Here is a 25,068-nt window from a genome sequence, read left to right as displayed (position 1 = left end):
CCAGCAACGTTCCCTCTCCCCACCCCCACTCCCCACCTTGGACAGTTCTCTTCCCCTTCAAGGCTACCCTGCTCTGGGTGAAGCAGCTCTGGGTGACCTGGATGGGGGGGAGGGGGGCACCCTGTGTGACTGCCCCTAGTCCTGCCCCCCCTCCCTGGGTCCGGATCACCTGCCCCCAGCCCCATCACCCCCAACTATATCCCCGTGTCCCCCCGCCAAAGGCAATGTCCTGAAATGCCTCCCAGACCCACAGCCTCCCTCCCCATCACCCCCAGGGAGCAGAGGCAGAGAAAGAGGGAGCAGCGTCGGGGGTCTCCTCGGCCCCAAGCCTCAGTGCCCGGGTCCGTCCGGGGCAGCGGGTGCGGCAGCCGGGGCTATGGGGACCCCGCGAAGAACACCATGCGGCTGGAGACCACCAGGTCCGCAGCGTAGGCCCCAAGGTTGACCCAGGTGAGCACGGTGGCTCCCACGGCGGGGCCGAGCTGGTCCTCTGGGGGGGCGGGTCTGAACGCGAAGATGGGCCACGTGACGGCGGCCGAGAGGTAGAGGAGGGCCGCCAGGCCGGTCAGGGCCAGCAGGGCGCGGTCCGCGGGCCAGGGCGCGGCGTCCAGCAGCTGCCCCACGCTGAGCCCGATGATGAGCACCGAGAGCACAAAGCAGACGCAGAACACGGCCATGCACCACTGGAGCCCCGCGCTGTTGGCGTACATCTGGCCCGCGTCCACCAGGGCCAGGATCACGCTGGCCACGAAGGCCTCCAGCACCTTCAGCAAGCCGGGCGCGGTGGAGAGGAAGCCCCGGAGCTGGCCCGGCCTGGCCCTGCTCAGCCCCACCTCCGCCGCGTAGGTCACGAAGCACAGGCAGGACAGGGCCGTGGCCGTGGCCGTGGCCTGGTAGCGCCAGCCCTGGAGACCTTTTGGCACAAAGACACTGGGATACATGATGGAGGCGGTGAAGGTCAGCAGGGTGCCCAGCAGGGCCACGGTGGCCATGAAGTCCTCCCAGCTCCAGCCCCAGGACGGCCAGAGACAACAAGCCGCAGAGGCCCCAGGAGCACAGACACCACGCGCCGAAGGGGGCCTCCGGGGGGTGGCCCGAGGCTGCCAGGCCGAAGGTGGCGCAGCTCAGGAGCCCCTGCAGCAGCCGGAGCAGGCCCGCCAGGGAGACGAGGGCCCGGGGCACCAGCGTGGGCCGCGGCATGGCGCGCTCCGGCAGCTGCTTGGGGAGCCCCAAGGAGCTGGGCAGAGTCACCAGGGACACACAGGACAAAGGGGACGGTCCAGGAGGACGTGGCGTTATCTCGGGCAGAGCCCAGGTGTAGGAGGGTGGGGCTGGGCCAATAATTTACCCTGAAAGAGGGGGAAGAAGCCTTGGCATTGGGGTTTCTGACGAGGGCCCCTCCTAGGAGTGGTCAGTCCCACTTGGGCTCAGTCCCAGGGAGCTTCCCTCCTCGGAGTTGCCCCTTCTGGGGGGTCCTTCAAAGGAAGGGTCGCACTGAGAGGAGAGCTGGCTAGGAGGAGGGCTGGCCCGCAGGCACCGGGCCTGGGTAATCATTGACAAGGCGTTAATGACTCACCCTCCAATTTGCCTTTGGTCTTTGCTCTGGCTCCCCTTCTCTGCCATCTTGCTTGCTGGACAGGGGGAGGGAGTGTGGTTAGTGCCAGGGGAACTCCTTCCAAGTCCTTCCCGGGCAGGGAGCTCAGAGAGCCGCCTGCCTTCCTGCTCTCCCTGCAGACCTTGTTCCCCTTGACCTAGGAGCACAGGGCTGTGGAAGGGAGGGGAAGGTTGGGCCTCCCTTCACTGGTTTAGGCTCTGATTCTGGCTCTGGCCCTCTGTCCACTCTGCCTTCCCTCCTTCACTCCTCTGCTTTTGGCGGTCAGCAGTGAGGAAGACCCCCGCCAAGGGCTTCCACCTTCAGTGCTGGGGGGCATATCCTTGCCACGCCTTCTGGGCTTCTGGCCATGTCCTTTGTCCCTACAGAGGCACCGGACAATAGCCATCAGATGTGACAACCCTGGACAGGGTCCTTGATGCAGCAAGGACACTAGTCCACTCTCTCCATGGCTCTGCCAGAGTTCATTCCCCAAAGGATGCTCTCTATAGGGATCCTTCCCTATACCCCTTCCCCTTCTAGTCTCTCCCTCTCCTTTCTGTCTCTCTTTGTATCTCTCTGTCTATCTCTGTATCTCTCTCATTTTCTGTCTGTGTCTCCCTGTTTCTGTCTGTTTCTCTTTGCCTCTGTGTGTGTCTCTCTCTGTCACCATCTCTGTCTCTCTCTCTCTCTGTCTCTGTCTCTCTCTCTCTCTGTCTCTCTCTCTCTGAAAGGCAAAAAGGCATTTATTGCTTTCTCATGAGAAAGGACACATCCAGTCCCCACCAAAATGGCATCAGCGCCCCTTCTAGTCTTCTTGTGCCCACTCTGATCCTCTCTGATCCAATGACAGCAGGCTTCCTGCTTTCCCCGACGCTTCATGTCACACTGGAGATATCTGTCTGGCCGGCGTCCCCCTCCTCAACTCTGCTTCCTTCCCTCCCGTCCCAGCTGAAACCCTTCCTTCTGCAAGAAGTCTTCCCCAACCCTCTTAATTCTGGCAACATCCCCACTTTGGTTATTTCCTTTGTTGGCTTGTCTCCCCATTAGATGGTGAGCTCCTGGCTTTTTCCTTCCTGCATCCCACTATTTAGCCCAGTATCTGGCTCCTACACACACACACACACACACACACACACACACACCTTTCTCCAAAGGAGACTGAGAAGGCGGGGATGGGGAGTACCAGGCTAGAAGTACGTCTAACTGATCCCTTAAATGGGATCCCAGCTAACTTCCTGCTATTTGGCGGGAAGGAGACCCCAAGCGCTACCTGCCAGGCTTGGCCCCTTCCCTGCCTGCTATCAGTTCCACCTTGTGCATACACAGCAAAGAAACCCATTTAGCCAAATCCAAGAAGCTCTATATGTACCAGACAGCAGAAATTGAAGGAGCTCTCCTACTGGGAGAAAGGCAACTCAGTTCATTCAAAAGAGAGGGTCCCAGGTCTCCCCCAAGTCCAAGAGCTCCAGCAGAGCTAGCTGAGGAGAAGGATGTGATGGGGGGCACCAGGCACTCCCACGTCTTCCCAGAGTCTTCCTTCCACAGCTTAAAGTGGGGGTAAGTGCCCAGAGTGACTGATGCTTGAAGAAGCTTGGCTAATCCCCAAGGGGACAGACCATGGAGAAGCCCACCTGCCTCAAACCTCCCAGAGGGACAAAACAGGGATTCTTGCTTTGAGCTCCCTGGTCTCTGACCTCTCACCTCTAACTCAGCCCATCCCTCTTCATCTCCATCCATAAGGAGAGAATCCCATACCCACTTTGCTCTGGGACAAGGCTGACAGTAGTACCCCCCATTCTTTGTACATTTGGCCTCTGGCATCCAGTAGGTGCTTACAAAAATGCTGCCCCACTGAGTGAATGACTATCCATTCCCTGCCCCTTCCACATTAAACCTCTGACCCTAATCTGTAGGGCCACTGCCTAGTTTTACTACAAGACCCCGCTCCTTTTGTTGCTAAAATGGATGGGGAAAAAATATGTAGGAAAAGCTGAGGAAATCCTTTGTAAAGAAACACAACCTTTCCAATGTGCAAAGGAAGGAAAAGGAGAACACTGCTCCTCTGGTGAAGGGGCCCATTGGCAATACAGGGCGTGCTGAGGTCCAGGGGGCTCTACTCCATCCACCCTGGATGTTTCAGAGCTGGAATTAGGCTCGCTCCTGGCTCTGGCGCTCAGGGCCCCACTGCCACTGGCCCAGATTAGAGCAGTAGCTACTGGGGGTCTGCGGACCTCAAGGATCCACCCCTAGAGTCCATCCTTAATGTGATTCTCCTCAAGTCCAAGTCTGTGTGACCCTGTGTTATAAAACACCCCAGGGGTGGTCTTCATAATCCTAGGCCCTCCTCCCTCTCCAGGCTCCTTACACCTTACTGCCCAAGGCCTAGTCTTCTATCTTCTACTCTGTATCTTTCTGTCTTAGTCTCTGTTTCTCTCTCTCCCTGTATCTGTGTCTGTGTCTCTGTCTCCATCTCTGTCTCTATGTCTAAACAAGATTCTCCACCTCTGGGCTCTGGGCATTCTCTCTGGCTCCCTAACCCTGGAATGCCCTGCTTCCTCCATTTTGCCTCTTGATTTCCCTCCTTTCATTTTCCTTCTTTTAGTGGAAGCTTTCTCCAAATCCTCCCCCCCTTAATTGCAGTGCCTTTCCTCTGGTAATTACTTCCTATTTATATTATTGACTGAGCCAATATAATAAACAATATTCCCTAAATTAATTTGCTTATTCAGAGCCATGCCTAGCTGCCAAAGGATGACTATGTAAATCCATGTAAAAGCAACAAAATTGATCAATAGAAATAGAAATTCAAGAAAATTCAAGACTGACAAGAGAAATGATGAAACTAGGAAGGTTCTAGCCATACTAGATCACTACAAAGCAGTAATCTCAAAAATCATTTGGTACTTGGTAGGAAACAGAATAAGTTAGAGACAGAACAAATCGTTGCCTGGTGTTTAATAAATCCAATGACCCAAGAGCCTTGGGGAAAGAACTCAATATCCCATAAAAAAAAAAAAACTGCTGGAAAAATTGGACAAGAGTCTGGAAGAAATTAGGCTTAGATCAGCAGTTCACACCATTTGCCAAGATAAGTACCAAAAGGTCACATTATAATCAAATCAGAGAAGAATGAAAGAAATGACCTTTATGATGTATGGGAAAGAGAAGAAGCCACATTTAAACAACAGCTAAAGAAGAACACCCAAGATAAAATATTCTTGTTCAAATAAAGCCAATACAGCTAAGACTAGCAAGGAAACAAGTAGCTGCAAGGGAAGGGAAATTTGCAGGCCATTTCTCTGAGAAGGAGCTCACATCCGAGATGGACAGCTAGCTGATTCAAATTCATAAGGAGAAGAGTTCATTTCAAATTGACAAATAGCCAAAAGAGGTGAACGGACAATTGCCGCAGGAATAAATCCAAGCTATCAACAGCAAAATGCAAGTATATTCCATGTCACTGATAATTAGGCAAATGCATAGCAAGTCACTTGGAGCAGCAAATGTTGGAGAAGTTGTGAGAAAACCGGCCCCTTCATGCATTGCATGGTTGCATTGCAGTTGGAGTTAAATTACAGCTTGAAAGCAATTTGGACCTAGAGAGTCACTGAATGAGGCAGTTCTCTTGACCCAACAAAACCACCAGCCAGGACGCCAATGAGATCAGAAAGGAATTCCAATTCAAAACAGATGGATAGTGCTTTTTGTGGTGGCAAAGAACTGGAAATTAAAACTTGGGAAATGGTGAAAGTACGGTAGATGAGTGTCAACAGGCCACAAGCATCTATTAAGCTCCTGCTGTGTGCCAGGCACTGTGCTACCTATTGGAGGTGCAAAGACCAAAAAAGTCAGTCCCTGGGAGCTCCCGGTCTCTGAGATCCCTCCCTCCCCAGTCTAAAATCCAAAGGTGGAATAGTGCCAGGTGAGCCTCTGCTGGAGTCCAGCAGGTGGTGCCCAAAGATCACAGCTGGCTCCCTGAGTCATGGCGCCGGGCTGGCTACACCCCCTGGCCGGCTTCCCATTCTCCCCATGTCAGAGTGTTGGGGAGTCCCCATGACAACTTTCTGGGAAGCGGGCTCCCGCCAGCCTCCATATGCAGAGGCTGCATCGCCAAAGCAAGCTGCCAGGGTCTGCACATGGTCCAGATCCCCTCACCCAGCAAAATGCAGTTACACGGGCTCGTTCAAGCATGCTTGTGCACCCACACTCACATTCATGCACACTCACACACAAACACACGCACATTCACACACACACACTTGTAACAAGTCACACACTCACACACATTCACAGTCACATACTCATACATACTTACACATTCACATATACACACACTCAAGTCACACACAGACACGCACATTCACACACACACTCACACTGTCACACACTCACACACACACACTTGTAACAAGTCACACACTCACACACATTCACACAGTCACATACTCATACATACACATTCACATATACACACACTCAAGTCACACACAAACACGCACATTCACACACACACTCACACTGTCACACACTCACACACACACTTGTAACAAGTCACACACTCACACACATTCACACAGTCACATACTCATACATACACATTCACATATACACACACTCAAGTCACACACACACACACACACATTCACACACACACTCACACTGTCACACACTCACACACACACACTTGTAACAAGTCACACACTCACACACATTCACACAGTCACATACTCATACACACTCACACATTCACATATACACACACTCAAGTCACACACAGACACACACATTCACACACACACTCACACTGTCACACACTCACACACACACACACTTGTAACAAGTCACACACTCACACACATTCACACAGTCACATACTCATACATACTCACACATTCACATATACACACACTCAAGTCACACACAGACACGCACATTCACACACACACTCACACTGTCACACACTCACACACACACACTTGTAACAAGTCACACACTCACACACATTCACACAGTCACATACTCATACATACACATTCACATATACACACACTCAAGTCACACACAAACACGCACATTCACACACACACACACACTGTCACACATTCACACACACACTTGTAACAAGTCACACACTCACACACATTCACACAGTCACATACTCATACATACACATTCACATATACACACACTCAAGTCACACACACACACACACACATTCACACACACACTCACACTGTCACACACTCACACACACACACTTGTAACAAGTCACACACTCACACACACTCACACTGTCACACACTCACACACACTCACACATTCACATATACACACACTCAAGTCACACACAGACACACACATTCACACACACACTCACACTGTCACACACTCACACACACACACTTGTAACAAGTCACACACTCACACACATTCACACAGTCACATACTCATACATACTCACACATTCACATATACACACACTCAAGTCACACACAGACACGCACATTCACACACACACTCACACTGTCACACACACACACACACACTTGTGAGTAACAAGTCACACACTCACACACATTCACACAGTCACATACTCATACATACTCACACATTCACATATACACACACTCAAGTCACACACAAACATGCACATTCACACACACACACACTGTCACACACACTCACACACATTCACACAGTCACACACACACTCACACATATTCACACACACACATTCACATATACACACACTCAAGTCACACACAAACATGCACATTCACACACACACACTGTCACACGCTCACAAACACACACACACTTGTGAGTAACAAGTCACACACTCACACACATTCACATAGTCACATACTCATACATACTCACACATTCACATATACACACACTCAAGTCACACACAGACACGCACATTCACACACACACTCACACTGTCACACACTCACACACACACACACTTGTAACAAGTCACACACTCACACACATTCACACAGTCACATACTCATACATACTCACACATTCACATATACACACACTCAAGTCACACACAAACATGCACATTCACACACACACACTGTCACACACTGTCACACACTCACACACACACACACACTTGTGAGTAACAAGTCACACACTCACACACATTCACACAGTCACATACTCATACATACTCACACATTCACATATACACACACTCAAGTCACACACAGACACGCACATTCACACACACACTCACACTGTCACACACTCACACACACACACTTGTGAGTAACAAGTCACACACTCACACACATTCACACAGTCACATACTCATACATACTCACACATTCACATATACACACACTCAAGTCACACTCAGACACATTCACAGTCACATACACACACTCACACATATTCACACACACACAGTCACACACTCATATTCATACACACATACACACATTCACACATACTCTCACACATTCACACACATTTATATACGCACAGTCACACACACACCAGTCAGGAAGTTAGACTGAACCAACTGAACGGAATCCCCAAGGCCATCAAGCACTGGTGGGAATCAATGTCCCTGGAGCCTGGAAGGGAAGGGGTTGGTGGGAGGGAGGCACAGCGAACCCTGGTCTGTCCTGGCCCGTTCTGGGGGGAAGCGCCTTCACTGCGTGTCTGGCAGCCATACTCCCAAGCGTCCTTTCCTGGACTCCTGATTTCTACTTGGCAACCAACTTGGCTACAGAGGGCTCTTATCTATTTTCTATTCATCGGAGAGCTGGTATTGGGCGGGAAGGGGTGTCAAGCCTTGGCTATAAATCCCGGGGGCCCCTCTCCCCATTAATGAATATTGATCTGGAGCTTAAATTAACCCTGAAAATGACTCCCCCAGACTAACACTACGCCGGGGAGCAGAACTAAGTCTAGGGGGCATCCCCATCTCAGGGAGCAGAGGGATCCCTACCACCGCCCCTCGGCCAGAATTCCAGCCTCCCTTGTGGAAGGGAGGGATTCCGGAGAGATCCATTCTTGGCTTCCTTGACCATTTTGAGATCCCTTCTGCCCGGACAGAAAGTGGTAGATGGGGAGAGGCGCCCATGGCAGCCGAGAGAGAGCTGGCCCAGGCCTGGGACGGCTCAGCAGAGTCTGAGGTGGAGAGGCGGCCGGACTGGGGTGGACGGCCCCGGTCTCTGAGCCAGGGTTTGCCGGAGCCGTACCCCTGCTCTGTCCCTGGAATCTTTGGCCACAGAATGAAAACTTTCCTCTTTGGGGTTTCCCTCCCGTCACCAGAGACTCGGACAAAGGGCGCACTTGACAGACATCTGAGCAAGTCATTTCCCCCCGGTTCGCTCCTAGTGCTTTGCCCATGAGACTTTGCCTTGGGAATCATTACTTAGGCGGCTTGTGGGGGTGTCCTGACTCATGAGTGAAAGCTCGAGACCAGAAGGGCATCGGGCAGGAACCTCTGGCCAAAGCCCGAGGCTCAGAGGCTCCCAGTGAATCTCAGTCCCCACCTGGGGGCTCAACATCCCGCTCAGAACCTCCCCATCCCGCTCAGGAGCCTCCTCAGAAGCCCAGCCTCCTGCTAGCCCTGCACCCCTTCCCACCCCCAGGGGCTGGCAGGCGCAGCCCTCCACTCACGGGGCTGCCCAGGGAACCCAGGGTCCTCCTGCCTCCCGGTCCTGGGCTTCTGCCCAGGTTGGGGCCGGGCCCAGTCCCTCTCTTTCCTGCCCCCCTGCCCAGGAGTGCTTCTGCCAAACCACAGAGTAATCCGCTGTCACCAGAGCCCTGGGGGGGGCGGGGGGCGGGAGGAGTGGAGATGGGGGGCCGGCAGGGCCACCTGCATAAAGCCCAGGGGCTGCGCTGGCTGGGACTCCCAGTTCTGGAGCCCGGGGCAGGTGAGGGTGCAGCTGGTGCCACGTCCAGGGCCGCTCTCTGCACCATGAAGGGGCCCGCCACCATGCTGCTGCTTCTGTCTCTTGCACTTTGCTGGTCTCTGGGTGAGCGTCTCCAGGAGTCGGGAGTGAGGGGCAGGAGGGCTAGAGGTCCCCGAAAGCGTGGGAAGGGGCCGGTTTCTAGGTCTCCCTCCCCTCTGCCCTGTCATAGCTCCCTGAAGTTGGGGGATCCGAAGGGTCCGAGGGGGCAGGCCGGGAGCCAGTGACCTTCGGGAGCCTCACTGCCCTTCCTTCCCCAGCTCTGGGGGAGTCTTCAGACAACGAATTTTTCCTGGAGTTCCTCCAGACGCTGCTGGCCGGGTCTCTGGAGGACCTGTACGAAGGGCCGCTGGCCCCCTATGATATCAATCCTGCTGCCAAGGCCGCCATGGCGGAACTCAAATCCTGCATCGATAACCTGGCCCCCGTGAACAAGGCGGAACTGGTCAAACTGCTGGTAAGAGTCCTCTCTGCCCCAGATCCTTAGTGTGGCTCTCGGCTTCCTTGGGCTCTGGGGCCCAGGCCCCAAGGCCCAGGCTGGCCCTTCCCCAGGCCCCAGGCCCCCTGCCTCTGAGGCTCCCTGGCTCCCAGCCACTTCCCATCAAAGAGCACACCAGTCAGATCTGAGACTGTCAGGCTCAGTTTGTCCAACTGCAGGAATGATGGAGGGCAAGTTCTCATGGCCCTCCTGGACCCTGCCCGGCAAGTTGGGTGGTACCTGTGCCCCTCAACCCCCCCATCTATTTTAGGTGTCTGTTTTAGACTCTCGTGGGGGCGATGCTTAGGAGAGCTCCAGAAGACCAAGCGCGCATTGAAGGATCTCTGCCCGGCTCCCCTCTGCCTCTGCCCAGCCTCCAGCCTTTCTGGGGTACCCTCCCTGCCTGCCTCGGTGCCCTCCAGACAAATCTGTCCCAAACTACTTTGCCAATAAAGTCTCAGCGGGCTATTCTCAGCTTGTGTCCCTTCTGTTCAGGGGTCTGGGTGGAAGGGAGAAAGGGGCTCCCCCTGAAGTCCCAAAGGAAGAGAATGGAGGGGAAGGGATGGGAAGCCCCTCATCCTCTTGAATAGTCCCTCCTACTCTCTAAGGCTTTACCCTAAAGTCTCCCCCCTCCAACCCTTTTACTGTCTGAAAAGCTGGGGTGCCGGGGCATAGATGGGCAATGGGGTGCTCACTGGCACCCCACTTCTCCCAGCAGAGAATAAGCCTGAGCCAGCTGCTCTTTCAGCTGTGTCCAGGTGGTCTTAAGGAAAACCCCTGGGCGATGGGATGATTCAGGGAAGCAGGTACTGGGCCCAAGGGACAAGTGGCCCGAACTCAAGGGGAGAACTGAATCCTTGGGGCTCCTGGGCTCAAGACCTGGAAGCTCTGAGCTCCCAGCCCCACTCGCTCTGGAAATCCCCGCACGGTAGGAGCAGTCTCAGGCTCCCTCCATCCCCCTTCCCTGAAAAAGGAGAACCCTCAGTTGGAAAGGAGTCTCTGCCGGGAGAATGGGCACACGCAAGCGGTCTCAGAGCTCCAGAAGCCAGAGCTCCAGAAGCAGAGCAGAGAAGGGGCTGCTGATGAATAGGGAAACCAGAGCAGAGATCCACAGACCCCAGAGGGCGAGGATCAAAGTCAAAGGAGCCATCTGGAAGCCAGGCGAGACCCCCATCAGGAAGCGGCAGCCAGCCAAAGCACCTGGAGAGCTGAGCTGTGGCCTGGGATCTGGGACCTAGGATCTGGGGTCTGGGACCTGGGACCTGGGATCTGGGGTCTGGGGTCTGGGACCTGGGATCTGGGGTCTGGGATCTGGGACCTGGGATCTGGGACCTGGGATCTGGGATTTGGGGTCTGGGATCTGGGGTCTGGGATCTGGGACCTGGGATCTGGGACCTGGGATCTGGGGTCTGGGATCTGGGACCTGGGATCTGGGGTCTGGGATCTGGGATCTGGGGTCTGGGACCTGGGACCTGGGATCTGGGGTCTGGGACCTGGGACCTGGGACCTGGGACCTGGGATCTGGGATCTGGGACCTGGGACCTGGGGTCTGGGACCTGGGACCTGGGATCTGGGGTCAGGCTAGTCTAAGACAGCAGCTGTCACCCCCCCAACCTGGGGTCCTGGGCAGAGAGCCCAGCCTCACCAGCTGACTAACACTCTCCTGAAGGAAGGCCTGGGTAGGGTCAGAGGCACAGGGGCAAGGGGGGGGGGGGGCAATTGGGGAACAGAGTGTGGGGTCCACACCGGGCTGGCCAAAGGCCAAAGGGCCAAAACAGGGATGTAGTGGTCCCTGGGGCAGCAGCAGCTGCCAAGGAAAAGGCCAGCCTGAAGGGGGAGGCTGCGCAGGCCTGCCCGGGTGAGGAGTGGAGACAGCATAACTGGGTTGGTTTGGTCTGGGCCTGGTTTGGCTAAGCTGGCCTGGGCTGGTCTGGGCTGGTCTGGCCTGGGTTGGGCTGGCCTGACTGGGCTGGGCTGGGCTGGGCTGGGCTGGGCTGGGCTGGCCTGGGCTGGGCTGGATTGGGCTGGGCTGGGCTGGGCTGGTCTGGGCTGGATTGGGCTGGGCCTGACTGGGCTGGGCTGGATTGGGCTGGTCTGGGCTGGTCTGGCCTGGGCTGGGCTGGATTGGGCTGGGCCTGGCTGGGCTGGGCCTGGGTTGGCTGAGCTGGGCTGGTCAGGCTAAGCCTGGACTTTCATTCCCCATGTTCTCCTTAAACTCGCCCCCCCTCCTTCTATGGAGCGGCGAGAAGCTGGCAAGGGGGAGGCTGGCCCTCCGAGGGCAGAGGCGCTGCCGGCCCCAGGCCCTCCCCTGGAGCCCCCGCGTGCCAGGAACTCTCCCCAGGAGGGCCTTGTCTCCATCACACAAAGGCAGGTTCTAGAACTCGGGGGCATTACCTAGCGCTAGATTGTTCGGAGGTCCCCAAGTGGCCGAGAGCGAGGGGGCTAGATGTCCCAGTCGGTGGAAACTGGAGGGGGAGCTGAGTGACGGGACCTGGGTGGGACCTGGATGAGACTAGAGCTGCCTAATCCTAACCTTCCCTGGGACCAGAGAGGTGAGTTCCAGTCCCGTCGTGCACAGCAACTGCTGGAGAAGAGGTTCCCTCACTCTGGCTGGAAAAGCTCTGGCAGAGACAGCCATGGGGGAGGGTCAGGGTCTCCGTTAGACCCGGGACCTTAGGGCAACAGCCCAAGAGCCGGACTAGTCCGTAGAGGGTGCAGGCCCCTGGTTCCTGGGGGTGCTCATCTCCCAGACCTGATTGGGGGTGTTGGCCCGGCCAGTCAGAAGGGAGTGGGGGATACTTCTCCCCGGCCCTTCGCCAAGCTTCAGGGCCGGGATCCCGTAGAAGGAGCGGGAGTGGGCTCGGCAAGCAGGACTGAGGCACCGGAGGGCCAGGGGGGCAGGGCAGGGGGCTGGGGGCTGGGCCAGGGCTCCTGCACCCCCACAGTCCACACCAGGGCGGGGGAGGGCAGGCCAGGGAGCTCTTCCCCAGTCAGCACCCCCTCCTCTCCGCAGTGGGCACTGCTCCCCCAACTCCCCCCCCCTCACTCAGCTTCCCCTCTTTTCCTTGGGGAGGGATCCGATCAGTGACACCAATGGGAGACGCCCCTACCACAGACCTCCCTCCCCACCCCATATCCAATCTTTCCTAAGCCCCCTTCTCTCTTTGGGATGGGCCTCCCTTGCCTCCTGCCCCTTGCCCAGAAGTGGGCTCTAGAACATGTCTGCGAACTGTGGGCCGTGGCTCATACCAGAGCCCCCCAACACCTCCAGGACCCTCGGGCCCCAACTCCGGAGCTAACACCCTCCTCTTTCTTCTCTCAGAAACCCTACAGAGGACACCATGACTGAAGATATATGGGTGGGCTCCTGGAGGCCCCACCACCCTCGGGGGCCCATCATGGCCCTATACACCAGCCCGGGCCCCAAGTACATGATCCCAGGAACCACAGGTAGCCAAAGGCAGGACAAGTACAAGGTGGGGCTGAGGGAGAGGGAGGCTTCTCGGCAGGACTCGGGCTCAGGGGATCCCTGGTGCTGGAAAAGGCCCAGAGAAGGGGCCTGGACTGGGCCCTTCTCGGCAATGCTGGAATTCAGCATAATTCCAACGGCTTGGGATGGAGAGAGGGAATGTGGAGCTGGCGGGGGCTCCAGCAGGGGTTTTCACCCTGTTGCTGTTGCCTGCTGGGTTCTTTTCCTTTCTCATATTTTTCCCTTTTGATCTGATTTTTCTTGTGCAATATGATGGGTTTGGGAATCTGTCTGCTCCCGTTTAACCTATAACGGAGCACTTGTCATCTAGGGGAGGGGGAGGGAAGGGGGAGGACAGAAGGGAGGGAGAAAACGTTGGAACAGGAGGGTCAGCAAAGGTGAACGTCAAAAACTTTCCCGTCTTGTATTTGGAAAAATAAAATACTATTAAAAAAAAAAAAAAAAAAAAAACAGAAAGAAGGGTCCTGAGCAGGAAAGTTCCTCTCCAAAGAAAGGCTTCGCTCCTTCTGGCGCCTAAGGGCGTCCCATGGGAAGGCTCTCTCCCAAGCACAGATTTCTTCTCCCCACTCCCCCCAACAACCTCCAGAGTGTTTGTACCCAGTTTTTTTGGGGGGCTCAAGGCCATGAGGGTCACTGAGCAAAGGGAGCAAAGGGCACAAAGGAGGGCGAGTGCAATTCTCTGCCCCCATCCCAATTCGCAGGTTTCGTGAAGCACACCCCAACCAAGCCGCGGGCCCCCGCCTACAGCTTCCGTGGGGCCCCCACAATCTTGGCCGAAAACTACTCCCCCGGGCCCCGCTACAGTGTGAACCCCAAGATTCTCCGCACGGGCAGGGACATGGGGCCTGCCTACTCTATCCTGGGGCGCTACGAGGCCAAGACCATCGCCACGCCAGGCCCTGGTGAGTGACCCTCGGGGTGGCTGACGTTTGGGGAGGCCCCTCTCTGGGCGCCTTTCTCTGGTTCCTGAACCAGAACACTGGGCTTCCTGCGCCCGCTCCAACCTCCCCCAAACTCCTCGGAGCCTTATTTTGGGGTCTGCAAAGTGCTTGTGGTCTCCCAAGAAGGCCCTTGCCCCCCTCAAGGCACTCCATAAATGCGGGGCTGTTGTTCCTATTCTCATCTTATAGGAGAATATTCTCCGGAGAAATCCATCAAATATGTGTTCAACTCAGCGCCCAGCCACTCCATCTCTGCCAGGACCAAGTCCTTCCGTGTAGACAGCACCCCAGGTCAGCCCGGGAGCCCGGAGGAAGGGACCCCAAAAACTGAGGCAGAGGAGAAAGGAGGGAAGGGGAGGGGGAGAGAAGAGAGGGGAAGGAAGGGGAGAAAGAAGGGAAGGAAGGGGGAGAGAGGGAGAGGAGAGGGGAAGGAAGGGGAGAAAGGGAAGGAAAGGGGAAGGAGGGAGAAGGATATAGAGAGAAGGGGGAAGAAGGGAAGGAAGGGGGGGAGGGAGAGAAGAGGGGAAGAAAGGGGAGAAAGGGAAGGAAAGGGGAAGGAGGGAGAAGGATATAGAGAGAAGGGGGAAGAAGGGAAGGAAGGGGGGAGGGAGAGAAGAGGGGAAGAAAGGGGAGAAAGGGAAGGAAAGGGGAAGGAGGGAGAAGGATATAGAGAGAAGGGGGAAGAAGGGAAGGAAGGGGGAGGGAGGTTTAGGAGAGAGGAAGGAGAGAGAAGTAAGAGGGACAAAAGATGAAAGAGGAGAGGAGGGAGAGGAGACAGAAAAGAGGAGGAGGGAGGGGAAGGGAGATGCAACACGCACTGATTGAGCACCTGCTGTATGCCTAGTCCTGTGGTTTGTAAGTACATGAAGGCCACAAAATAAGGAGAGAGCCGCAGACTCAGCCAGGAGCAGGGGCCTCTTTTTCCAGAGGAGATCCAGGTTTGCCCAATGCTCATTGCAATAATCCCTGCCAAGTGTGCAGAGAGGAGCTCTGAAGGCTTCCTGGAGGAAATGCGCTTCTGAAGGGTTTCTGAGAAGGGGAGAAGGAGGAAGAGGGCGTTCTGGGTGGGGCTGCATCACTTGTAAGAGAATAGTGGGGGGCGGGGGGTGTGTGAAGGAAGAACAGGGAAGAAGGGCATCTGCAGATAAGGATGCAGAGAGTAAGAACTACAGCCAATAGAAGCCCTAAAGCCGGAGGACACGGTCACACCGGCAACAAGAAGCCCCCCTTTGATCAAGGCTGAGCCGGGGCCGGGGCTGTAGGTGGGCACAGCTGGAGGAAGGGACGAGCGAGGGAAGTTAGAGGTCGAGTGGACAGGACCGAGATGGAGGGACAAGGGTGGGGGAACCAGGCGGCTCTGCAGTTTCAAGGGGTGACGGAACCATCAGAGGCAGAGCTAAGCCGAGTCACCGGTTGCTAGATCTCTGGGGAGAGCCGGCCCAGGGTCTCCTACTGAACTAGAACAACCGCCTTGCATGGCCCACCTTAAAAGCTAACTTGTCCAAAACAAACTCAGGCTCTTTCCCCTAAACTCTGCACACCCTCTGGTCACTGTATAGGAAGAGTGCCCCCATTCTTCCTGTCCTTCTGGCTTCCAATCTGGTCTCCCCGAACGGGCCGAGGACCTTGCCCTTCACAGCCTCTCCTGGGGACTTCAGCTCTGGGTCCCAGGCTTTCATCTCCCCAGCTGCCCCCGCTCCCACCCCGGAGCCCGCCCTCACCCTCTCACCCGGACCAGCTGCCAGTCTGCCTGCGCCTGTCTCCCCTTCCCCTCCGTCCATCTTGCATTCGCCGCCAAAGTGATTTTACTCCAAGTAAGGCGATCGTGTTACCCACCCACCCCTTCAATGACTCCCCATGGCCACTGAGATCAACTTCAGAATACTGTGTGGCCTTAAACCCCTTCAGAAGCCGCCCCTCCCACCCTTCCAGGCTTTTGACCCCTGGGCACACACTCCTGGCCAGTGCCACCAGCAAGAAACACTCGGCCCCCAGCATCTTCTTGGGCCGCCTGGAGGGCTCTGCCGCTGCCTGCCCTGCTCCCTGAAGTCCCAGCCCGAGCCCCATCTTTTGCTGGAAGCCCTTCCTCAGCCCCTGAATCCAGTGCGTTCTCGGCCAGTTCCTGTCCCTGCGCGTGGTTCCCAGCCACTCCCCCAGCAGACCCAGGCCGGGACCGTCCCTTGTTTTGTGCCCCCGGCTCTTAGCAAAGCGGCCTGGCACAGAGTGGGCACAGCGCTCCAGACACAGGGCGCCGAGTTCCCCGAGCTGAGCGTAAGCACTTTGTTTCATGAGGAAAGCCGGGGACCTTTCAGGAAAGCCTCACCCTTCCAGACCCCTCGTTAGCCAGAGCACTCTCCTCTCCTCTCCCTTCCTGGCTGCTACTGCCCACTCTTCAGCCGCTATTCCTAATTCTTTCCTCAGATGCTCTGCCAGGAGTTAGCCATGGGTCCTCTTCTAGGCTGTCGCTCTCTCTGTCTGTGAGCATCAGTCTGTTTCTCTTTCCCTCTCTGTCTCTCTCTGTCTGTGTCTATGTCTCTTTTTCTTTCCCTCTCTGTCTCTCTGTGGGTCTCTGGATCTGTCTCTCTTACTCTCTATATCTCTCCTCTGTCTCTGTCTCTTCCCCGTCTGTCTCTCTTTCCCTCTCTCTCTCTGTCTCTTTCTCTCAGCCTCTCCCTCTGTCTCTCCTTCTCCCTCTCTTTCCTTTCCCCCTCCCTTCTTCTCCTTTTCTTCCTCTCCTTCCCTTCCTGTCCCTGTCCCTCTGTTCTTCCTCTCTCTCTGTCTCTCACTTTATCTCTCCTCTCTGTGTCTGTGTGTCTCTCTGTGTGGATCTCTTTCTCTTTTCCTCTCTTGTGTTTCTGTCTCTGTCTCTTCCCCTTCTGTCTCTCTCTCTCCCTGTCTGTCCCTGTCTCTGTGTGTCTGTATGTGTGTCTGTCTGTCTCTCTCTTTCCCTCTCTCTCTGTCTCACTTCCCCCTGTCTATCTCTTTGTCTCTGTCTCCCTCTTTCTTTCCTTCCTCCCCTGCCTCTCTTTCTTTCCTGCCTCTCTCTTGCCCTCTCTTTCCCTCTCTCTCTCTCCTTCACCCACCCCCACCTTATTGTATTGACTAGGCTGGCTTGCTCCCCATGTCAGGCGCAGTTGATGGGGATGTCTGACCCCTTCTCTACCAGACTGGGGGAGACAGGACATGAAAGTAAGTGGAAAGGGGAGGATGCTGCATTTCTCCCACAAACTTGAGAAACACCAAATCTTCACATGAGGTCAATTTTAACGCCCAAGGGGGAGGCTTTTCAGTTACCACTTCTAGATATGATCTTTCTAGATTTGGCTAAAGTATTAATCCCTTTTCAAGATGTTTTTGAATCCAGGTCAGTCCCTTGCATAGTCCCTGGCCAGTTGGGTAAGGGGCCATCTCTGCCTTTTACTCAGTGACTGATGCCAGTGTTGAGTGGAGAGAGACCACCTTCCCAGTGGCCACTGATAGTTAATGACCACGAGTTGGCTCTCCACAGGACTTTCACCCCAAACCAATCAAAATAAGTGAGATGAGGTGGGTTGGAACGAGTCCTTCTGGCCAAATGGCTGGTTCTTTCATGTTCCTGGAAGTGGCCATTTCAGCTCCCCCAGTCTTTTCTTACTTCCAGCTTCTCGAGTTCCTTAGCTGGAACATTTCATTCTGTCCTGATCAGTCTTGAGACATCTCTCTTGGGCCAGGAGGAGAAAAGGGCCCAGCAGAGAGTGGCTGGTCAGTCACTGTGCACCTCCTTTTTCCTGGGTGGACTCAGAACCAAAGACCTCACAAACTTCAAACTCACTTGTTGTAATGGGCTGAGGCTTGAGTTGATGCACTGAGGTCCCAAGCACATGAGGATAAATAGTAATTGGACCATACTCTATTAATATATATGCTTCTTCCTTTTTCACTCCCCTGCCTCCACCCACCAGAATCGTCATTTCCTATACAACACATCAGGACTTGCACAGAGTGGGCGGGGGCCATTCTTTCTCCAAGCTTATCTATTAATAGAGTATGGTCCAATTACTATTTAGCCTCATGTGCTTGGGACCTCAGTGCATCAACTCAAGCCTCAGCCCATTACAACTTGTCTTGTTCAGGGCTCCCCTTCCTTGAGCTCTGGACCCCTCTCTTCCTGGACAGAGCTCCCTGAGCAGCCCCATCAGCTCCTCTAGTCAGCAGTTTTCTTCATCACTGGCGTGGTGGTCTTTCTAACCTCAGTGCCTTCTGCTTCTCCTCATTCTGCTCCTCTCATTAGACGAAGTGGCCCTTGTCCTTGCCAAGGCAAACCCCTCGCTACCTGCACAAGTGATGCGACTCTGTCATTCCATCTCAAGCTCTCTTCTCAAACACACTGCCCCCTCTACTATCTCTACTCTCACTGATCCTCAATCTCAGAAACCTATTAGAAAAACTGAAAGTAAGAAAACCAATAGATAGCTAATAAATACAATTAGGAGCTGGTTCTATGAAAAAAAATGGACAAAATAAACTCTTAGTTAATGTGATTTTAAAAAAAGAAAACCAAATTACCAGTATCAAAAATGAAAAGGGTGAATTTACTATCAATGAAGATGAAATTAAAGCAATTATCAGGAGCTATTTTGTCCAATTATATACAAATAAATCTGACAATCTATGTGAACTGCATAAATACTTAACAAGAATATAAATTGCTCAGATTAACAGAAGAGGAAATAACCCTATTTTAGAAAAAGAAATTAAACTAGATATAAATGAACTTCCTAAGGGAAAAAACTCTAGCACCAGATGGATTTCCAAGTGAATTCTACCAAACATTTAATGAAAAAAAATTTGCACTTCATAGTATTTTTCTTTTCCAAATATATAATTTTTAGCATTCATTTTTGTAAGATTTTTGAGTTCCAGATTTTTCTCTTTCCCTCCTTTTTCTTCCCCTTTCCCAAGACAGTAAGCAATCTAATATACATGTATACTTCATGAAGAACAATTAATTCTACTACTATATGAAATATTTGGAAAATAGTCAAAGGATCCTATCAAATTTCTTTTACAACCCAAGTAGGGTACTGATACCTAACTCAGGAAGAACTTAAACAGGGAAGGAAAACTATAGACTTAATTTCCCTAATGGATATTACTGCAAAAATTTTAAATAAAATACTAGCAAAGAGATTACTATGATGTATCCCAAGGATCATACATTATGATGAGGTGGGATTTTTATCAGCAATGCAAGGCTGGATCAATATTAGGAAAATTATTACCACAATTGATCATATAAATAACAAGACAAGAACATATAAATAACATATAAATAAAAAATTATATGATTATCTCAATAGATGATAGAAAAAAACTTTGATAAAACAAATACAGCACTCATTTGGATTAAAAACTCTAGAAAGTATTGGAACAAATGAAGTTTTCCTTAAATCTAAATATATCTAAAACTATCAACAAGCATTATATGTAATGAGGATAAGCAAGAAATCTTCTTAGTAAAATCAGGGGTGAAACAAAGATGGCCATATCAATTCTATTAATAGTACCAGAAATGTTAACTTTCAAAATGAAAGAAGAAAAAGAAATTGAAGGAATTAGAATAGGCAACAAGGAAACAAAATTTATCATCGTTTGCCGATGAGTCCCAACAAATCAACTAAAAAGCTTCTTGAAGTAATTAACAACTTTAGCAAAGTTGCAGGATATGAAATTATCAATTGCTCATGGGTAGGTCAAGACAATATAATAAAAATGACAACTTTGTCTAAATCAGTTTGCTTATCAGTGCCATACCAAAGTACCAAAAATTATTCTATACAGCTAGAAAATATATAACAAAATTCATCTGGAAGAATAATCAAGAATATCAAAAGAATTTTTAAAAATGTGAAGGAACGTGGTTTACCCAAACCAGATCTCAAATGGCATTATAAAACAGCAATCATCAAAACAATCTGGTATTGACAAAGAAACAAAGTAGTGAATCAGCAGACTAGATTAGTTACACAAGATACACTAATAAAATGACTTTAGTCACCTTGCATTTGACAAACTCAACCTTCCAGATTTGGGGATAAAAATTCTCCATTTAACAAAACTCAACTGAGAAACCTAAAAAATGGCATGGCAGAAACTAGATATAGAACAAGATCTCACACCAAGATAAGGTCAAAATGGGTAGTTGATTTATACGTAAAGGGTGATAACATAAGCAAATTGAGAGATTATAAAAATGTTGTACCGACCAATAGACAGAGCATTAAAAGATACAAAAATGAATTATGATTACATTAAAGGTTTTGCATAAACAAAACCAACACAGCCAAAATTAGAAGGAAAGCAGAAAATTGGGTGGGAGGGAGTAGGTAGGAAGATTTAGAGCAAGTTTTTTCTGAGAAAGATCAGATCTTTTCTCAAATATATAGAGAACTGAGTCAAATCTATAATATAATCTAAATCAAATCTATGCTCCAATTGCTAAATGATCAAAGACTATGAACAGGCATTTTTCAGACAAAGAAATCAAAGCTACCTGTAGTCATATGAAAATATGCTCTTATTCATTATTGATTAGAGAAATTCAAATAAAAGTACCTTTGAGGTCCTACATCATACCTATCAGATTGGCAGAATAGGGAAGTGATCCATATTAGAGGGATGTGGGAAAACTGGGACACTGATGCAATGTTGATGCAGTTTTGAACAGGTCCATCCATTCTGGAAAACAATCCTAGCTCAATGGGCTAGGAAACTGCATATCCAGCAATACCACCACTAGGTCTGTATCCCAGAGAGATCAAAGGAAAAGGAAAAATGTACAAAAAATAGCTGTGGCTCTTTTAGGGATGACAGAGAACTGAGATATCTATAGTTTGGGGAATGACTGAACAAGTTGTGATGGAAGATTGTGCTATAAGCAATGATAAGCAGGATAATTTCAGAAAAACCTGAAAAGAGTGACATGAATTGATGCAGAATGAAGTGAGCAGAACCAGGAGAACATTGTACACAGTGACAGCAATAGCAAACGGTGATTACTTGTAAATGACTTAGCTATTCTCAGCAATAAAATGACCCAAGACAATTTCAGACTCATGATGAAAAATGCTGCCCATCTTCAGAGCTAGAACTGACGGGATCTGAATGAAGATTGAAGCAGACTATTTAAATTTTTCTTGTTGTTGCTGGTTTTGGTTGGGTTTTTTGGTTATTTTTGGTTTTGTTACATGGCTAATATAGAAAGCTTTTGCATGACTTCATGTACATGATTTATCTCAAATTGCTTGCCTGCTCAAGGAAGAGGGAGAGGAGCGAGGGAGAGGGGGGAATTTGGAAATCAATATTTAAAAAACAAAATTTTAAATTTTAAAAATTACATGTGAGTAATAGTTAAAATAAATAAAAATATATTGAGAGAGAAAAAATCTTCAATCTCTCCCTGCTGCCTACGAATGCCCGTGTCTTCTCCATCCCCACCAGCTCTCTTGCCATCCTCTCCTCCCTTTTTTGCTTAGACATTCAGGAGACCCACCCGCACTAAGTGCCTCACCTCTCCCTCTGCAGCCTCGGGCATCTGCCGGCATCCTCCATGAGCCCCTCTTCTGAGTTCTTGGCACTCTGCTCACTCCCGGTTCTCCCCCCGTCTGTGCACTTTTTCTCAATTCTCGCTTCAGAATCCCCATCCAGGGCGCGCCGCTCACCACAGGTGTCCCTCAGAATCCCGTCCTGCGCCCTCCGCCATTCTCCTCTCTACTTCCCTGCGGGATTTCGCCAGATCCCGTGGATTTCATGACCATCTCTCTGCTGGGGGTTCTCGACTGCCCTTAGGTAGTCATCTCTGGCCGACCTCTGGTCTCACATCTCCAGTTATCTATTGGACATTCCCCCACCCTCCGCTTCCTGTCTTCCATAGGACTGTGGAGGGCCCCCATCCCCCTCCTGCCCCCGGCTCCCAAACTAGGGTCATTCTTGAGCCCTGGCCATTTCTCACGCCCCCCCATCTGTGGCCCAGCGTGTCTATGTGACCTTTGCAACATCTCTCAAATATGAACGGGGGCCAGCCTTCACCTCTCTCTGTCTGGGCTATAGCCATAACAGCCTCTCCCCGCTGCAGTCCATCCTCCCTCCAGCTGCCTAAAGCGTGGTCTGCTATGGCGCCCCACTAGCCCCCCGTGAGCCACCCCACTAGCCCCCCCCCCGTGAGCCACCCCACAAGCCCCCCGTGAGCCACCCCACAAGCCCCCCGTGAGCCACCCCACTAGCCCCCCCCCCGTGAGCCACCCCACAAGCCCCCCGTGAGCCACCCCACTAGCCCCCCGTGAGCCACCCCACAAGCCCCCCGTGAGCCACCCCACTAGCCCCCCGTGAGCCACCCCACAAGCCCCCCGTGAGCCACCCCACAAGCCCCCCGTGAGCCACCCCTCTAGCCCCCACAGACCTTTGCAGTCCCCTCAGATCCTTCCCACCCTTGAATCCCCGGCCCCTCGGGCGGCTCCTCCTCTGAAGTGTGGCCGTCTCCCGCCGGAGGTTCTCCGTCCCCATCTCCGCGTCCCTCGTCCTCCTCGGTTACCTCCAAGTTGTTCCCACTAGCCCGCCCCGAATCTGGCGGGAGGCGCGGGGCCTGGCCCGGAGTGGCCCAGCTTGGTTCTTGTGCGTTGACTGACTCCAGAGCTGAATCCTCCGTTCCTCCCCCTCCTTCAGGCCGCCCTGGCCCAGTCAGTTTTAAGGCTTTCTCCCGAACTCTCCCCAGACCCGGAGCGCGCAGAGCCCGCCTGGTTCTCCCCTTCTGGATCCCCAGCTGGGAGAGGTCCCGGCACTGGCTCCTCCCCCCTGGGTGGGAACCCGCTAACCCTAACTCCCCCCCCCCCGCCCCCATGGGCTCCTGCACCTCTTGGAGCCAAAGTCTGGACGGCGGAGCTCACGCTCAGTGAAAGGTCTTCTCCCCCAAGTGTCAGTGCGGCTGAGGACAGCGGCGAGGGGGGGGGGGGCAGGGGGAGGGGGCGGTCGTGGGGGGAGGGGGGAGCCGGCTCTCGCGTGAGCACGGCGAAGCCTCTGGTCTCTGCTCCCCCAGGTCCGGCGGCGTACATGCTGCCAATGGTGATGGGACCGCACACTGTGGGCAAAGTCTCCCAGCCCTCCTTCTCCATCAAGGGCCGGAGCACCCTGGGCGGATTCAGCCAGGACCTTCACAAGGCAAGCGTTTCCCCTCCGAGTTCCCCCCAGGGTGTCTCTGCCACCGACAGGGCTCCAGCTGGCCTCAGCTTCTCGCTCATGCTTTAGGGGCCGATGGGTAGCGGGAACTACCGAGTTGTGTCCCCACAGCAGGGCCCGTGGTCTGCCTTCTGAGGGAGAAGACCCCCGCGCCTCTGCCCCGCACTCTGCTCCCCTGCTTGTTAGGCTGGGAACGCCCATGCTCACGCGCCCTCCGCACACACACATCAGCACTTCGGGGTCTGGCCCTTGGGTGGGAGGGGTCACCTCAAACCCTTCTCGCGTCATTGGAGGGGAGTCAGCAGGAGCCAATGCAGCCCCCCACCAAGAGCCAGGGCCCTCCCGAGCCCCAGAGCGGAGCCCCCGGGCAGGGCGCCTGGGCTGCCAATCCCTCCGGGTTCTGTCTCTCCCCCCAGACCCCAGGCCCTGCTGCGTATCGCCAGACGGATATTCAGGTGGTGAAGTACAAGGCCCCACAGTACACCATGGCTGCCCGAATCGAGGCCGTAGGGGACAAGACGATGAAGCCGGGGCCGGGCGCTCACAGCCCCGAGAAGGTTTGGGGGCCGGGGGGCCTCGCGCGGGGTCTGGGGTGGGGCGGGCTGGGGAGCCAGGACCTCACAGGCCGGGGGGCCAGGACCTCACAGGCCGGTCTTTCTCTGCGTCCTCCAGGTGACGATGAACAAGCCCACCGCCCCCTTGCTCAGTTTTGGAATCAAGCATTCCGACTACATGACCCCGCTCATCCTGGACGTGGAGTAGGCCCTCCTCCAAGCCTGGGGGCAAGTTGTTCGGGGCGCCCCCCAGGCTCCATCATGATCCTTCTGCCAACAGATTTGCCTTTTATCGGAGGGAGAGCCTCTGCAGGTGATCAGAGACTTCTCCTCCTTTCAATCAGGTGACAGTTTTGGCCACGCAGGGCACCCGGGTGGGGCCCCCCCGCTCGCGAAGAAACTGTGAATGTCATTTATTTTTTTCTATGACGGAGTTTATGTTTATTAATCCTGTTTCCTGCTGTGCCTGGATGTTTAATAAATCACCCATTATATCTGCTATGGTGGCTAAGGGTCGGCTTCCCCCTCCAACCTCCCACTTGATAGAACCTTTCCCTCAGGCCTGAGAAAGAGCAGGCAGGGCCCCTGGCCAGTTGCTGAGCCCCAAAGGGATCCCGGTTTCCCGGAGGCTGATCCTGGAAGGAGGAGGAAGCCTCCCTGGTCTGGCACGGTGCCAGGGGAAGTGGGGAGTTGGCTGTTGGTGTCAGCAGTCCCTCCTCCTCTGCTTCCCTAGCGTAAAACACCTGAAGAGTACTCCAAGGGCATCAGAAGGGACCTACGGTGGGGGGGCCTCTAAGCCCCCCAGAAGTGGCCATTGTTGGGAGACCTCCAGCAGCAGGAGCCCCCTCCCTCCCGAGGCCACCA

At 53.4% G+C, this 25,068-nt stretch overlaps 2 protein-coding genes across 2 annotated transcripts; one reads left to right on the top strand and one right to left on the bottom strand.

Annotated features, from left to right (window-relative positions):
- Window positions 1-374: 374 nt before the first annotated feature.
- LOC127541739 (myeloid-associated differentiation marker-like) lies at window positions 375-992 on the bottom strand. The gene has a single exon (XM_051966959.1). The coding sequence runs from the start codon at window positions 990-992 to the stop codon at window positions 375-377; it is 618 nt and encodes a 205-aa protein (XP_051822919.1).
- An 11,414-nt stretch (window positions 993-12,406) lies between these two features.
- On the top strand, window positions 12,407-24,499 carry ODF3 (outer dense fiber of sperm tails 3). Its single transcript, XM_051966281.1, has 7 exons — window positions 12,407-12,561; window positions 13,332-13,459; window positions 14,201-14,401; window positions 14,630-14,731; window positions 23,511-23,632; window positions 24,067-24,207; window positions 24,323-24,499. The coding sequence occupies exons 2-7, from the start codon at window positions 13,351-13,353 to the stop codon at window positions 24,410-24,412; spliced, it is 765 nt and encodes a 254-aa protein (XP_051822241.1). The 5' UTR covers window positions 12,407-12,561; window positions 13,332-13,350; the 3' UTR covers window positions 24,413-24,499.
- The last annotated feature ends 569 nt before the right edge of the window (window positions 24,500-25,068 follow it).

This window comes from Antechinus flavipes, chromosome 6, assembly GCF_016432865.1.
Source record: "Antechinus flavipes isolate AdamAnt ecotype Samford, QLD, Australia chromosome 6, AdamAnt_v2, whole genome shotgun sequence".
In the NCBI taxonomy this organism is placed as follows: Eukaryota; Metazoa; Chordata; class Mammalia; order Dasyuromorphia; family Dasyuridae; genus Antechinus; species Antechinus flavipes.
This window is presented reverse-complemented; position numbering and strand designations above follow the sequence as displayed.